We start from the raw sequence: 16,902 nt of genomic DNA on the forward strand, positions 1-16,902 counted from the left end.
ATTTTTTACCTTTTTTCTCATCTTTCATTCCCAACTTCTCTGTGGAGCCAAATTCCTGCAATGACTCCGTCTCATTCTCAGAGGTGTTCTCAGAAGACTGGAAAACAAAATTTTATATCAGAAACACTGCAGACATTTAATATTGTGAAACGTCAGTCCAGGGTGAAAGACAGGCGCGCGGGGGGGGGGGGGGGGGGGGGGGCTTGGCTTGGTACAAGCTGACAGGCAGAAAGGACTGCAGGGTGACAGGCTGTCAGGGATATAGGAAGGTCCGTGGTGCAAGGTGACAGGCAGTCGGGTGTACGGGGTGAGAGGCTGTCAGGTGCAGGGGGCAGCCAAAAAGAATAGGGTGACAATATGGGGTACAGGTTGACAGGCAGGTCAGGGGTGCAGGGTGACAGGTAGGTAGGCATATCGTTTGACAAAGAGTTAGCAAGGTGATGGCTATGACAAAAATACATCAGAAGAGCTACCATAATGAGGAATATTTGTCCACTAGCAACAGTAGATTACTTTTTTCTCTTTCCTGAGCCTTGAGGTCCAATCTGGAGTTTCCTATATGGGTTAATTGTGTGCTGAGAAGGTATTTGTATATGTGCATTTCCTTTGGATATGGCAGCAACTAATGTTTTTTGTATGTTATTATTATACAATGTCTGACTGATGTGTTTTATAGATAGTGAGACCTGTTCTTTTCAATGTCCTGACAAAGCGAAATAGCGAAACGCTTTGGCTCACTGCTGTCCATTTGGTGTTCACCTTCTGTTCACATCATAGTTTTATGTTTCTTTCTATGTTCAATGTATGTTTTTTTTTTAACTCTTTCTATACTTGATCTGTTTGTGAGCGATTCATTATTAATAAAATATTTTTTTATTTATTATACTCTCATCCATCTTGCCTACAAAGTCTGACCCAAAGTCTTTGACTCTTAAAACTAGATCCTACACAGATGTGGCTTTAGGTGCGGTGTTCTATTTTCTATACTTACCATGCGTGTATCTTTACCAATACATTTTTTTATTGCGATGAACCAGTCCCCTGCGAGCATATCGGAGTCATGGTGAATCAGATACTCGGAGCCATCTTGGGTTTTTAACTGAAAGATGAAAACAATTTTGTTATTGAATTGACTATAAAATCGGAGGAGACAACAGGGCATTCCAACTGAAAAACGCCCAAAGAAACTTCACTAAAAAATGTTCTAATACAGAGCATTGACGCCTGGTCATGTCCTATTATTATTTTTTTTCTATGAGCTCTGCTTTGTGCTCTACATGAAACCATGCACACTGAATGTGAGAGTTCAAAGAGAAAGGAATTCAAGTCCCAAACTTGCTTTCCAGGTTCTCCACCGCTCTGGGTGCCGGTTAGAAAAGAGCTCATCCATCTTAGCCAGGATAGCAGAGATAAAAACGCCAAACTGCACTCCATTAAAGTCACCCAATTAGGTTTAATCAGATTCTGACAGTACCCATGCTGGGCCACACCCCACTGACACATTTCACCCCGACTGGACTTATTCTTAGAATACATAAGAGGGGCATGGCCTAGGATGGGGACTTTGTCAGAAGTTGGTTACATTGATTAAACCCAACAGGATGACTTTGTGTGGTTTGGTGTTTTACCAATGCACATCGACTGTATAGCCTTGTACACATGCACGGTTTTTTTGGCAAGAAAACTGGTGGCAGAGCTTTCTTGCCGAGTAAACCGTGCGTGTGTACGAGGCTTTCAGGTTTCTCGTCAAGAAAACTGCCCAAAATCTCAACGAGAAAAATGGAGAACCTGCTCTTTATTTTCTCGTCGTGATTCTCGGCAGTCTTTTCCTGCCGAGAAACCCCAGAGTGTGTATACTTACCTCTCCATGGAAACCCGCGCATGCTCGAAATGAGTTTGACGCATGCGCGGTAGCTTCCTAGGCATAGGTAGGGTATAGCAAGATGGCGGCGACGGCATCAAATGTGATGAGTGCATGCTCGTCGTAGTCGATGACGTCACCGCGTTCGTTCCATTCAAAAGGACGGCGGTTCTTTTGAATGGAGTGTCTGTACACTTGGCCGGCAAGAGATTCTTGCCAAGAATCTCGTCAGGAAAACCTTTTTTTTTCCTGACAAGATTCTGGGCTGTGTGTACAGGGCGTTAGACAGTTATTATATCATTGTGTGGCACACTCACCTCCATCGCATGTTTCTTGCTGGACTTCTCTTTGCTGGCCCAGCTAAGAGATGCCCCTTGCAGCTTGACTGTATGCTCTGGGCTGGTCATCAGAGACGACTGTTTCTGAAATAAAAGAAGAATTTACTTTATATAATATCACAGAACAACAATAACATCACTGAATATTAGAAGATGCCACAGAACTCCAATACCTTGCTAACGATTTAGTAACTGCTAAAACAAAAGGTCACTATTCCGTATTCTTACTCTTAAACCTCTTTGTTAGCTTTGATACAGTTGACCACTCGATCCTCTTCAAAAAAATCTTCACTCCCTTGGCCTCCATGACTCTGCTCTTTGCTGGTTCTCCTCTTACTAATCTCACTACACCTATAGTGTCACTTCCAACTCTACACTCGCCTCTCCTCTTTTCCTAGGAGTCCCCCCAAGCTTCTGTCTTTGGACCTCTTCTAAATCTCCTTCCCTGGGTCAGCTGATGACTTCCAAAACCATTTCTATGCCGACAACACTCAATTTTCTCTCTCTCTACCTCTCTGCTCACCCATTTGGTCTCCTTGCTCCTTATTTACTAGCCAACATATCTTTATAGATGTCACACCACTTCCTCAAACTCAATCTTTCCAAAACTGAGCTTATGTCATTTCCTCCCCGCATGCCCCCTCTCCAACAAGATTAATAGCACAACTACTGGACCCTCACTTCAGGCCATGGTTGTAGGTGTAATCCTGGACTCTGAACTCTCCCGTCGGCCCCACATCCAATTATTGTCCAAATCATGCCTCATTAACCTCCGTAACAATATGCCCTTACTTAACCAACCTCAAGACTCACTCTCTGGTCATCTCTTGTCTCGGCTATTGCAACTTCCTCCTCGTTGGCTTACCGTTACATAGGCTATCTCCCTTTCAATCCATCATGAATGCTGCTGCTGATTCATCCACCTTACCAACCATTCGGTGTCTGCTACTCCTTTCTGCCAATCTCTTCACTGGCTTCGACTCACCCAACAAATAAAATTCAAAATACTGACAACATACAAAGTTCTCTAAGCTACATCATCAACCTTATCTCAAAATATCAGCCAAACCATTCTCTTCACTCCTGGATCCATTGGATCAATCATGATGGTCCTATACTGTGAGCAGGTCACTGGGTAAATAACCCTGTTGAGGGTCCTGTATCATGAGCATTGTGAATGGGTTCTGTGATGTGTGTGGGTCACTGGATCTAGAATTAGGGTGTGAGAAGACTAATCCCTATGAATTATACCCCGACGATGGATCTCGCATGACTGTAGTGCAGGGGTGCCCAACCTTTTGAAGCGCGAGGGCCACTTAAGCAACTTGGTAACCAGTCGCGGGCCATAATGAGCAGAGCGGGCGGATAAAGGGTTACGACTACTCTATAGGCCCTCCGATCCACCCAGATGGAAGGTACAAATTCCCTTCTGTTTTTCGGAATGGAGGTAGGCGGGGGTAAACGGACATCTGTCGCTCTATAGAGGTGAATTGAGGGTCCCATTTGGTCAGGCTGATTGTGTGAAAAGGGCCTAAGACCCCTTTCACACTGATGTGCTACGGTTTACCCACACCCACTGTGTCTATCCTGCGGGTTAGCTAAACTTTGCCATAGACTCCGCCTGTGGCAAAAGCCAGCGCTGTGAAGGAAGCATCGGCTTATGGGGCTCTGCTCCGCAGCCGCTTTCTTCCTCTACCACCAGCTTCAGTCACAACACTGATGCTGCAGTATGACGGGTCGGCAACCTGCAATCTGGGCTTGTCAACCGGCCATTCCAGAGCAGGAGGTCGCGGGCCACATCAGAGGGCTCCGTGGGCCACCCCTGCTGTAGTGCAATCAACAGTCAGAGGGACAAGGGTCTTGCAAGTTCCCAGCATGGTGATCATATGAACACCTTTCCTGAGACATTACTGGAAATTTCTGCAACGTCAACACGAGCCACAACTACAGAATATGAAACAAAATCTGTGCCCACATTGCCTCCTGCAGTCATTTTTGAGACACAGTTGGGTAACAAGGTGATATAACAGAGAAGTGATCTTACATGTCTCTGCATATTTTACATGCCTTCCAGTGCGTGTTTTTTTGGCCTTAAAGCGGTGGTTCCCCCTTAAAAACAACATTTTTTTATTCCACTGCCCCCCCACATTCCATCACGATTAATGCTCTTAATATTTTTTTCCTGCTGTACATACCTTAGTACAGCATCTTCACCCGTGCATCCGGGTTGCGAGTCCCGCGGGAGTGGGCGTTCCTCACAGGCTGTTGATTGACGTTTTGCCCAAAAACGAGCTCTCCCCCCGTCGCGTAAGCCGCGTCACAATTGGCGAAAGGAGCCGAACGGCGATGCGCATGCGCAGTATAGCGCCGACTCGCCGTTCGGCTCCTTTCGCCAACCGTGGCGCGGCTTACGCGACGGGGGGAGAGCTCGTTTTTGGGGAAAACGTCAATCAACAGCCTGTGAGGAACGCCCACTCCCGCGGGACTCGCAACCCGGATGGACGGGTGAAGATGCTGTACTAAGGTATGTACAGCAGGAAAAAAATATTAAGAGCATTAATCGTGATGGAATGTGGGGGGGCAGTGGAATAAAAAAATTTTGTTTTTAAGGGGGAACCACCGCTTTAAGTACTCTATTTTTTTGGCCCATTTCATATTGCAATACATAACGTGTTACAACATGCGGCACTGCAATGTTTTGTTTTTCTCTTATCGTCCATGGACGGACACAGCCTTCACAAGTCTTGACAAGTGGGTTATGTTCCTGTTAATAGAAACGGACTAGGCAGAACATGTTAGATATTTAAATACATGTTACTTTAACAGAGTTGAACAGCCCCCCCCCCCCCCAGGGGGCAGTCCCTCCGGACACAACTCTCCTCCCTGCAGCATGCAGTCTCAGTTCGTAACTAGCAGTACAAACGTCCATGGACATCAGAGAAAAGGATTTTACGGTGAGTACAAAAAAAATCCTATTTTTTGCAGGGTATTGGTGTGAACCGTCACCAACGAAAAACAAGGCTATGAGCCCTGTCCTTGTCACTGTATAATAAAGCTCAGCACAGGTGCTGTGAATGAGCCCTTCTGGTCACATACTCTAAACATGGTGACCTTTATCCTTGTCAATTAAATGTAATAAAAAGAAAGAGACAGCGCAGAGCTGATCTCAAACAGGTTCTACAACATCCCCTCCCAAGATTTGATTGTGTTTACATCATTCCAGCAACCTGAGCAGCTTTCACTACCATCATACATGTGACCGGGACTGGGCGCTCTGCTGAGAATGCTGGTATCGCATTCCGGTCAATGACGTTTCTATTATGAATGAAAGAAAAACAGAAATGGAAGAAGGCGCGCACACCTAGTGCATTACCAGAGATAATTTAATAATACATTTTTCATTCATTTTTTTTTTGTATAAAAGTGGGTACTGACAAAAGGCCAGAAACACAGTGCATGGACATAGAACACAGGGCCTAGCTCTGAGGAAGGGGGTGCGCCCCCGAAACGCGTTAGCTGTACCCAGTGTTCTGTGCATGTCCATGCACTGTGTTTATGGCCTTTTGTCAGTTGCATTTTGTGAGTACCCACTTTTATACATTTTTTTTTTTACTGAAAAATGTATTATTAAATTATCTCTGGTAATGCACTAGGTGTGCACGTCTAAATTTTTTGTTTTTCTTGTAGTTCCTTTCAGATTACCCCATCTGAGGAAAGCAGCATCCACCTAGCTTTGGGATACCATATATACTTGAGTATACGCCGAGTTTTTCAGCACTTTTTTTTGTGCTGAAAATGCCCCCCTCGGCTTATACTCGAGTCACCTTTTTGCGCCTGATCTCCCGGACTTTGGGGACCCCGTACCAGCCGGCCGTAAGTCCCCCCTGGACCCTAAACTTGGCACATATGTTGCCCCATTCTTCTTCTACAAGTGTGCAACGTTTGTTGTCCGGGGGGACCTACGGCCGGGGAGCACCGATTTTTCAAAGCTGGGCACCCCTTCCATAGACTCCCATGTTAAACGGTCATTTCTCCGGTGATTTTAGCCCCAGTTCTCATCTACAAGTGTGCAAAGTTTGCTGTCTGGTGGACCTACGGCTGGGGAGCACCGCTTTAACCAGTAAGGCTCCATTCACATATATGCGAATAGGATGCATTTGACCCGCGGTTCACATATATGCAGTGCAGCAGCAGTACTGAATTTGCTGCAATTTAAAGAGAGTCCTGTATGTTTTCTGAGCAGTGCGGTGCGATTCAGATGCAAATTCCAGGCCCATTGCCTTCTATGGGAGTGCATCTGATCAGTTTGAAACACAAATTCTATCCAAGAAAAAAACTCAGGTCAGGTAAGTTTTTTTTTTTTCTTTTTTCTTTTTTAGCAGCAACACCATGCCAAAAAAAAATAAAAAAAAGTGTTAGGTCCCCAGGCCACATGCCCTCAACATGGGAGGGGTGCTTTAGGGCAGGGGGCTCTGCCCCGTCCCCATGCTGATGGGGACAAGGGCCTCTTCCCCACAACCCCGGCCGGTGGTTTGGGGGGCTTATCCAAGTATGGGAGCCTCCTTTAATAGGGGAGCCCCCCAGATCTTAACCCCTCCATGTAAATAAATAGGGGTACATACCTACTTATTCACCAAAGAAAGTGTCAAAAATAAATTAACACAGACAGGAATTGTCAAAAATGATGTCCCCTGGTGTAGATCCATCGTCAATCACGCCGCCATGAAAAAAAAAAAAGAGCTCCGCTTGTGCCGAAGGCTTTCACTGTCTGACAGTTCTTAAAGGGGTGTTCCAGCCTTTTTTTAAGTTTATTAAAAGTCAGCAGAGGGGGGGAGAGGAGCGGAGCCCCGGCCGGCGCGTCGCTGGAGCAGGTAAGTGTCTGTTTATTAAAAGCCAGCAGCTACACTTTTTGTAGCTGCTGACTTTTAATAAACATAAATATTGGCTGGAACTCCCCTTTAACACTTTAATTCTCACCTCTTTCTATATACTCCGATGGCCTGGGTTTCATAAAAAGTCTTGCTATTTTAAAACTATAATATCCTTTTGATTTGAATCCGTGTGATTGTTCCACTCTTGAATATTACATCAACATATTACTATGGCGAGTTCACAAATATGTTCTGATTTTCGAGTTTGTCATTAAAAATAAATGGTATGGCCCATTGCAGTGTCTTCTCTTGCCCTGGCTACCCAAAGTGCGCACCCACCAGGGATCCTGCCGCGGGGGCTAGAGGACAATCAAGCTGATCTGCCATTTTTATCATGTGTACCTGGTACAGTCTTATCTATCAGGTCTTGTAACCTTTGTACAACCTTCCCACTTAGCTCCTTTACTTTGAATAATAAAAATTTATAGGTTACAGAGTCAACACTGCGTCCTTGTAAAGATCACCGCTTGTATCGTGTGCAGTACTGCCGGCAGACATTGGGTGGCAGAACATTTGCCAACCATCGTACTGCGCCTCCGTTTTGAATCTGCGGTCTCGTTATGAGTGCGTCATTAAAAGGTGCTTTACATACCGATAACAAGCGATTAACCTCTCAGTGATTATTAAAGGTATTTACAACGTAATACTGAAGGTATTGAGCGGAGCGCGCTCAGCACACTAGAAATCTTTGCTCCAGGAAGTGCTTTCTGTCTTTCTCCCTTCCCGCTGTATAGCACACCATCTTTTCCCCCAGACAACATACATACAACAGACATTCAGCATAAGGAGTGAGACTCACCAGGCTGTTCGATGACAGGTTCTTAGCATCTTTGAAGAACGTTAGAATCCTCCCTTCCAGAACAGTCCATGAAGTGCTCCAGTTCTTGCTGTGGAGAAGAGAAACATAAAAGCCTATGTATACTAATCTGAGATATGACATGGAAAAATATAAACTGGAATACAATTACCTTAGTGCAGTCCTCCTTCACTTACCTCATCCTTCCATTTTGCTTTTAAATGTCCTTATTTCTTCTGAGAAATCCTCACTTCCTGTTCTTCTGTCCGTAACTCCACACAGTAATGCGAGGCTTTCTCCCTGGTGTGGGGTGTCGTGCTCGCCCCCTCCCTTGGACTACAGGAGAGTCAGGACGCTCTCTACGTTGCAGATGGAGAAAGGAGCTGTGCGTTTGTGGGCGTCCTGACTCTCCTGTAGTCCAAGGGAGGGGGCGAGCACAACACTCCACACCAGGGAGGAAGCCTTGCATTACTGTGTGGAGTTACAGACAGAAGAACAGGAAGTGAGGATTTCTCAGAAGAAATAAGGACATTTAAAAGCAAAATGGAAGGATGAGGTAAGTGAAGGAGGACTGCACTAAGGTAAAGGAAGCTATTTAGGAAAAAAAAATTGGACCTTTACAACCCCTTTAAAAACTATAACAAAGCACAAAGAAACTCTACATGTGTCCAACTCCACGCCTCCTTCATTTCACTCGTCCTCCAAGTGGCTCTCCGTCTTCCCACTCTCCTCCCAATACGCCTGTTCTCTCCTCTTCTTCTTGTCCATGCCTACTCTCCTACTCCTTTGAGCATTCTTTGCATTTTTCTCCTCATCCTCTCCTGTTCTTTACCATGTTTCTTCCTCTTATCTTTTCTCTACGCTATTCCTTCTCTCCACTCTTGCTCTCCGTTCTCTTCCTCCTCTACACCTGCTATGCTTCTCCTCTAGGCCTCTAATGCCGCGTACACGCGATCGGAAATTCCGACAACAAAACAGTGGATTTTTTTTTCTGACGGAATGTTGGGTCAAACTTGTGTTGCATACACACGGTCACACAAATGTTGTCGGAAATTCCGAACGTCAAGAACGCGGCGTACAACACGGACGATGAGCCGAGAAAAATGAAGATCAATAGGCAGTGCGACTTTTCTGCTTGATTCCAAGCATGCATAGGATTTCTGTGCGTCGGAATTGCATACACACGTTTGGATTTTCCGAGAAGATCTTTTGTTGTCTGAAAAATTGAGAACCAGTTCTCAAACATTTGTTGTCGGAAATTCCGACAGCAAATGTCCGATGGAGCCTACACACGACTAAAATGCTCGCAATGCCTCTCCTCCTATTCTGCGCCTGCTCTCCGATTTCCTCCTGCTCTACACATGCTCGCAATGCCTCTCCTCTACACATGCTCTCAATGCCTCTCCTCTACACATGCTCTCAATGCCTCTCCTCTACACATGCTCTCAATGCCTCTCCTCTACACATGCTCTCAATGCCTCTCCTCTACACATGCTCGCAATGCCTCTCCTCTACACATGCTCGCAATGCCTCTCCTCTACACATGCTCGCAATGCCTCTCCTCTACACATGCTCGCAATGCCTCTCCTCTACACATGCTCGCAATGCCTCTCCTCTACACATGCTCGCAATGCCTCTCCTCTACACATGCTCTCAATGCCTCTCCTCTACACATGCTCTCAATGCCTCTCCTCTACACATGCTCTCAATGCCTCTCCTCTACACATGCTCTCAATGCCTCTCCTCTACAAATGCTCGCAATGCCTCTCCTCTACACATGCTCTCAATGCCTCTCCTCCTATTCTGCACCTGCTCTCTGCTTTTCCCAGCTCTCCACTCTCCTTCTCTACACCCACTTTCCTCGTCATCTACACCCACTCTTCTTCTCTATGCCTGTTCACTGCTCTTCTTCTTCTCCCTTGTGCCTGTTCTCTGCTCTCCTTCTCTATGCCTTCTTGCTTCCATTCTCCTACTCTACAACTTCTCTCCTCCTAATGTCTGCTCTCCATTCTCCCTCTCCTGTACTACTGCTCTGCTCCTCCTCCATGCCTGCTCTTTAACTCTTCTAGGCTCTTAGGTCCTTAAAGCTGAGTTCCACCCTAAAGTGGAACTTCTGCTCATCGGATTCCTCTCCCCCTCCGGTGCCACAATTGGCACCTTTCGGGGGAGGGGGGACAGGATACCGGTCAAAGACACCGCGGGGCTCCCTCCTCCTCCTCCTCCCCTGGCCGCCGGGCTAATAAAAGGGAGGAGCCGGCCTCCCGCATGCGCAGTAGGGTTCCCGGGGTGAAGCCGAAAGGCCACACTGCCGTGTTCCCTTACCCGATGACCGCAATGGCAGCACCCGACAGCTGATGGGAAACATCAGGGACACCAGGACAGGTAAGTCTCCATTTATTAAAAGCCAGCAGCTTCAGTATGTGTAGCTGCTGGCTTTTAATTATTATTTTTTTGCCCAGAACACCCCTTTAAAGTCAATGTTTGACCTATCTGTAGAGAACAATCACCATCTCTCCTCTATGTAGTCCTAATTCAAATTTGGCAGATATATGTTTCCTAAGCACTCACCGCAGCCGTTTGCCGTTCTCTGCAGTCTTGGCCTTCTGCAAAAGTCCCGCTTTTACCAATCCTTTCATTTGGGTCAACTGTTGGGTGAGGAGGTAAAAACACAAACATTATTATTTTATAATATAAAAGAGAGGAGATAATCACATTCTCTATTACAGAGGGGGGTATAATACCTTATAAAAAAAAAACGGGTAGAATGCTCTATAAAGGAGGGGGGTATAATTCTCTATAACAAAAGGTTATAATGCTTTATAACAGAGGGGGTATGATGCCCTATAACACTGGGGTACCATACACTGTAACCACTTAAGCCCCAGACCATATTGCTGCCTAAAGACCCAAGGGGTTTTTACAGTTCGGGACTGCGTCGCTTTAACAGACAATTGCGCGGTCGTGCGACGTGGCTCCCAAACAAAATTGGCGTCCTTTTTTCCCCGCAAATAGAGCTTTCTTTTGGTGGTATTTGATCACCTCTGCGGTTTTAATTTTTTGCGCTATAAACAAAAATAGAGCGACAATTTTGAAAAAAATGCAATATTTTTTACTTTTTGCTGTAATAAATATCCCCCAAAAACATATATAATTTTTTTTTTCCTCAGTTTAGGCCGATACGTATTCTTCTACCTATTTTTGGTAAAAAAAAACGCAATAATCGTTTATCGGTTGGTTTGCGCAAAATTTATAGCGTTTACAAAATAGGGGATAGTTTTTTTGCATTTTTATTTTTTTTTATTTTTTTTTTACTACTAATGGCGGCGATCAGCGATTTTTTTCGTGACTGCGACATTATGGCGGACACTTCGGACAATTTTGACACATTTTTGGGACAATTGTCATTTTCACAGCAAAAAATGCATTTAAATTGCATTCTTTATTGTGAAAATGACAGTTGCAGTTTGGGAGTTAAACACAGGGGGCGCTGTAGGATTTAGGGATCACTGTGTGTGTGTTTACTAGTGTATGGGGGTGTGGCTGTAGGATTGACAACATCGATCGAGTCTTCCCTATATAAGGGATCACTCGATCGATGCAGCCGCCACAGTGAAGCACGGGGAAGCCGTGTTTACACACGGCTCTCCCCGTTCTTCAGCTCCGGGGGGGAGCGATCACGACGGAGCGGCTAAAAACAAATAGCCGCGCCGTCGTCCCGGATCGCTCCCCGAGCGGACCCGACCTCCGCATGTACCGGGGGGGTCCCGATCGGACCCCCCACCCACGTCTAGCAGAGGACGTACAGGTACGTACATGTGCCTGTCCGTGCCATTCTGCTGACGTATATCTACATGAGGAGGTCGGGAAGTGGTTAACAGCAGAAGGGGTAATAGTACTCTATAGTAAAGAGGGGGCAAAATGCTCTATGACAGGGAGTATAATTCTCTCTAAGGGAGGGGGTATAATGTGAACCCATACAAAGCTAAGGGGTGCCGCTCCAAGCTTCTGTCAGTCTTCGTCCTCCATGACTAAGCACCATGGGTGGGACAAAACGCATTAGGGGGGCATGGCCTTGACAGCGTTTGGGCTGAGGCTGCCCTTACTATTCACCCAGGATCTTGTAAGGTGTGCGTCACTCAGGACCATTCCTTTCTTTGCTTGGAAGGATGAGGTAAGTGAAGGAGGACTGCACTAAGACTAAGGTAAAGGAAGCCATTTAGGAAAAATAAAATTGTACCTTTACAACCCCTTTAATGGATAACAAACTGCCCTTCTGCGTCCTCACTGACCAACCATATGGACTGTGTCTCCACATTCAGTTCCAATATTCCCATATTATTATTTTAAACTTCACTTTTTTTTTTTTTTATAAGTAATGATGTAAGGGAATCCACTACTTCTCCACAGCTGTATGAGCCACACAGAAACATTCAGTGCTTTTATTCGGAATGGTATCCGTGACCCTCTGATGGAGGGGTAGCAGATTTCCATGGCTGCCTCGGCATGGCTATCTATGTAGAGAGATGGACAAGGTGCAAATAATTGGAAGTGTGCGCCAGTGTTCCCACCTCTGTTGCCACCTCTGTTGTCTCTTTCTGCGGAGCGTAGATCGGATGGTTGTTCCTCCAGCCTGTAATGGGCACACTGTTCTGATTGGCATCCCTGTGCCCTCTCTGTAATTCAGGAGATCCGAGCTGTGGATGAGAGAAGATGGTAAAGAGAAACCAGAAGCGTTTAGCCGCGTTTGCGTTTAGAAGCGTTTTAATAAAAAAAGAATGATTAGTCGCGTTTGGCGTCTTGACCCATTTTTTTGCTTTCAAAGAAACGCTGCTAAACGCAACTGCCTAAAAACGGCAATAAACGAGACTGTGTACATGGTCACATAGGATAACATTGAACGTACGTTTAGCAGCGTTCCCTGTACATGGGGCCTAATGGTTAGTATTGTGACTAGTTACCTGGGCTTCAACAACGCTTGCTGAAATCCCTGCAAACGCTTTGTCAAAGCTTGCTGTTCACACTGCTGTTATACAAGCTGAAGCTGGCCAAATAATAAAACCAGAGCATTAGCTTTAAAACCCAAGCATTACAAGAAATCAGAGATTCTGACCGGAGGTAGCGTCCACTGTGACACAGAGCCATCTGGGGAACAGAAAAAGGTATTTCCGTCCTGGTCTTGTGATTGGACCCACTGCAATGATAGGAAACTACTCAGCAATATCTGGGATAAAGGACGAGGACCCCTCCTGGACATCATAGGACTGTATATAGCGCTATCCTTACCGTGTCACCGTTGTAATTGTTTGTGTAGAACCTCTGCCCATCCTTGAAATGATAGGCCCAGCCGGAGAGTTGCTCTTCAGAGGGGGCTTTGTAAGGTGGAGGAGGAATGTAACGGCCTCCATAGTCGGTCTCTGGGTAATTTATGTCTTCCTGTGGAGAATCGGGGTAATCTGCTTCAGGAGTCGGTGGCTGAAAACAAATAAGAAGGTTATTAATATTTAGATAGAGTGTGTACAGAATATGAATTACTGTATATACTCGAGCATAAGACGGGTTTTTCAACACATTTTTTTGTGCTGAATATGCCCCCCATGGCTTATACGCGAGTCACCTTTTTGCGCCTAATCTTGACTTTGGGGACCCGGTACCGGCCAGCCGAAGGTGTGCAAAGTTTGTTGTCCAGGGGACCTACGGCTGGGGAGCACCGATTTTTCAAAGCCGGGCACCCCTTCCATAGACTCCCATGCTAAACGATCATTTCTCCAGTGACTTTGGGGACCCGGTACCAGCCGATCGTAGGTCCCCTGGACCCGGAACTTGGCACACATGTAGCCCCCCTCCTCTACAAGTGTGCAAAGTTTATTGTCTGGGGGGCCTACGGCTGGGGAGCAGGGCCGGTGCTACCACTAGGCAAACTAGGCAGCTGCCTAGGGTGCAATGCTGCCACTGGCTTCCCTCCGCGTCTGCATGCTCTGCAGGCTGTAGCATGTAACTAACTCAGTCCCAGGCAGCTGCTCCGTCCAGCCAGGTGTAATTAGAGGCGCATCACAGCACTGGAGCCAGCGCTAGAGTAAGCAGAGCCGATGCTTCTGTATAGCACTGCCTCCTGTCACATGGGTGGGGCAAAGGGGGTGGAGTCAGGGGTGGAGCCAATGGGGGCGGCAAAATGTGTTTTTGCCTAGGGTGACAAAAATCCTTGCACCAGCCCTGCTGGGGAGCAACGATTTTTCAAAGCCGGGCACCCCTTCCATAGACTCCCATGTTAAACGTCAGTCTAGTCATGGACACAGTGAGGCATGGGCACAGTGAGGCATGCAGATGGACACCCTAGGCTTATACTTGAGTCAATACGTTTTTCCATTTTTTTGTGGTAAAATTAGGTGCCTCGACTTATATTCGGGTCGGCTTATACTCGAGTATATACGGTATATATATATGCAGCTATAGATGTGCACAGCCTATTGCATTAGGGTGTACACCCAGAAAGCTTAAACACACGTGTGTGTATATATGTGTGTGTGTATATATATATATATATATATATATATATATATATATATAATATATTAGTAGGGCAGAGAGTGGGTTTATTTTTTATTATTACTCTATTACAATCTTTTTTTATTTTTTAGGAGCTGAATTTTAGGGGGCTTTGGTGAAATATCAGGGGCCAAGCAGCAGGGGAAATCTGTGCAGCACAGGGTGATCAGCGTGTGCGCAGGCACACCCTGTGCGCATGCCTATGTATGCAGCTAGGCAAGACCAATTACATGATGGGACAAACGATGGAAATCAGGATCATTATTCCAGAGGTCTACCTTCCTTCAGCTTACAGGACCAGTCCCATGATGAGACAGACAATGTGAATTCGGACTATAATCTCAGACACCTTCCTTCAACCAGCTTACAGGACCAGTCACATGATGGGACAGACAATGGGAATCCAGAACATAAACCGCAGAACTCCCCTCCTCAAGCATGCAGGACCAATCACATGATGGGACAGACAATGGGAATGTAGAACATAATACAGCTGTCTCCCTCCTGCATGAAAGGCCAATCACTTGACGGAACAGAAAATTTGAATCCCAGAACATAACTCCAGATGTCCCCCTTTCTCCATCATCCAGGACTATTCACATGACAACTCCAGATGTCTCATTCAGGATTGCCAACCGTCAGTAAATTCAGGGACAGTTTGTAAAATCACAGAATTTTACAAACTTTCCGTGAATTTTATGATGGCTGGCAACCCTGGTCTCCTTTCTCCAACTTACAGGACCAATCACATGATGGGACAGACAATGGGAATGTAGCACATAATACAGACGTCTCCTTCCGGCATAAAAGGCCAATCACTTTGGCAGACAATTTGAATTTCTTTTAGTATACCCAGAACCTAACTCCAGAAGTCCCCCTTTCTCCATCATCCAGGGATATTCACATGACTTGGTAAACAATGGGAATCCGAAACATAACTGCAGATCTCTCATTCAGTAAATTCAGGGACAGTTTGTAAAATCAAAGATTTAACAAACTGTCTGGGAATTTTATGATGGCTAGCAACACTTGTCTCCTTTCCTCCATCTTACAGGACATGATGGGATAGACCAGGTGTGCCCAACCAGTGGCCCGCGGAGCCCTCTGATGTGGCCCACAACCTCCTGCTCTGGGATGGAATGAAATAGAATACTGTTATTAAAAGGTAAGTTTTTTTAGTACTAAAATCACAGTGTATATTTGGGCATATCTGTTCTGCAGTGGTTACTGGGCTGATTTCAAACTGATCCACAGGTGCAGAGAAGAGCACCTGTGGGTTACCTGCACTGAGCCATAGACTTCTATTACATGCGAGTTTGGTGTGCTAACAAGCAGAGTGGGCTCTATAGAGCCGAGTGGACTGCCATCCACCCACTCTGCTCATTGTGGCCCGCGACCGGTTACCAAGTCGCTTAAGTGGCCCTTGATCTTCAAAAGGTTGGGCACCCCTGGGATAGACAATGGGAATGTGAAACATAACTCCCAATATCTTCTTTCCTCCATCTTACAGGACAGAATCACATGGGGGACAGAAAATGAGAATCCAGGTGTCTCTTTTCCTCCAGCATACAGATCCCATCACATTATGGGACAGACAATAGGAATGTAGAACATAATACAGATGTCTCACTCCAGCATACAAGACCAATCACATGACTGAACAGACAATGGGAATCCCTCCAGCATACAAGTATAATCACTTGATGGAACAGACAATTCAAATCCTTTGAGTATACAAGACCAATCACTTGATGGAGCAGACAATGGGTAACCCAGAACATAACTCCAGATATCCCCCTTCCTCCATCAATCAGGACTAATCGCATGACAGGACCAACAATGGGCATCTAAAACAAAACTCCAGATGTCTCCTTCAGGGTTGCCAACCGTCAGTAAATTTACGGGCCGTTTGTAAAATCCGTGATTTTTACATTTGTCTGTGTATCATGGATTTACTGATGACTGGAAACCCTGGTCTCCTTTCCTCCATCTTACAGGAGCAGTCACATGATGGGAATCTAAAACATAACTCCAGATATCTTCTTTTCCTCCATCTAACAGGACAAGTCACATCCAGATGTGTCTTTTCCACCAGCCATACGAAACATGCTATTAGAAAAATAATGGAAGTAGGAATAGCAGCAACACCAGATCTTGGCCGACCCTGACAGTTTCAGGAAATTCCTTATGCCGCTTACACACGGTCGGAATTTCCGAGAAGAAAAGTTCGATGTGAGCTTTTGGTCGGAAATTCTGACCATGTGTAGGCCCCATCGGACCTTTTTTGTCGGAATTTCCGACAGCAAAAATTTGAGAGCTGGTTCTCAAATTTTCCAATGGGAAAAGTTCTTGTCGGAAATTCCAATCGTCTGTCTGCAATTCCGACACGCAAAAAACAGGCATGTTGGGAATCAATTTGACACATGCTCGGAA

General features: G+C 45.8%; 1 protein-coding gene across 8 annotated transcripts in view; it reads right to left on the reverse strand.

Annotated features, from left to right (window-relative positions):
* Positions 1-9: 9 nt before the first annotated feature.
* LOC120918942 (rho GTPase-activating protein 27-like) overlaps positions 10-16,902 on the reverse strand; it is a gene marked incomplete at its 3' end in the record, with an annotated part of 75,539 nt that continues 58,646 nt past the window's right edge. For 7 of the 8 annotated variants that reach the window (XM_040330847.1, XM_040330845.1, XM_040330852.1 and 4 more), the window contains 8 exon segments: positions 10-97; positions 992-1,099; positions 2,179-2,283; positions 7,930-8,017; positions 10,495-10,571; positions 12,495-12,620; positions 13,037-13,117; positions 13,210-13,398. In XM_040330847.1, the coding sequence (XP_040186781.1) occupies positions 10-97; positions 992-1,099; positions 2,179-2,283; positions 7,930-8,017; positions 10,495-10,571; positions 12,495-12,620; positions 13,037-13,117; positions 13,210-13,398 (862 nt within the window). 8 annotated transcript variants of the gene reach the window in all.

Source organism: Rana temporaria, chromosome 12 (assembly GCF_905171775.1).
Source record: "Rana temporaria chromosome 12, aRanTem1.1, whole genome shotgun sequence".
NCBI lineage: Eukaryota > Metazoa > Chordata > Amphibia > Anura > Ranidae > Rana > Rana temporaria.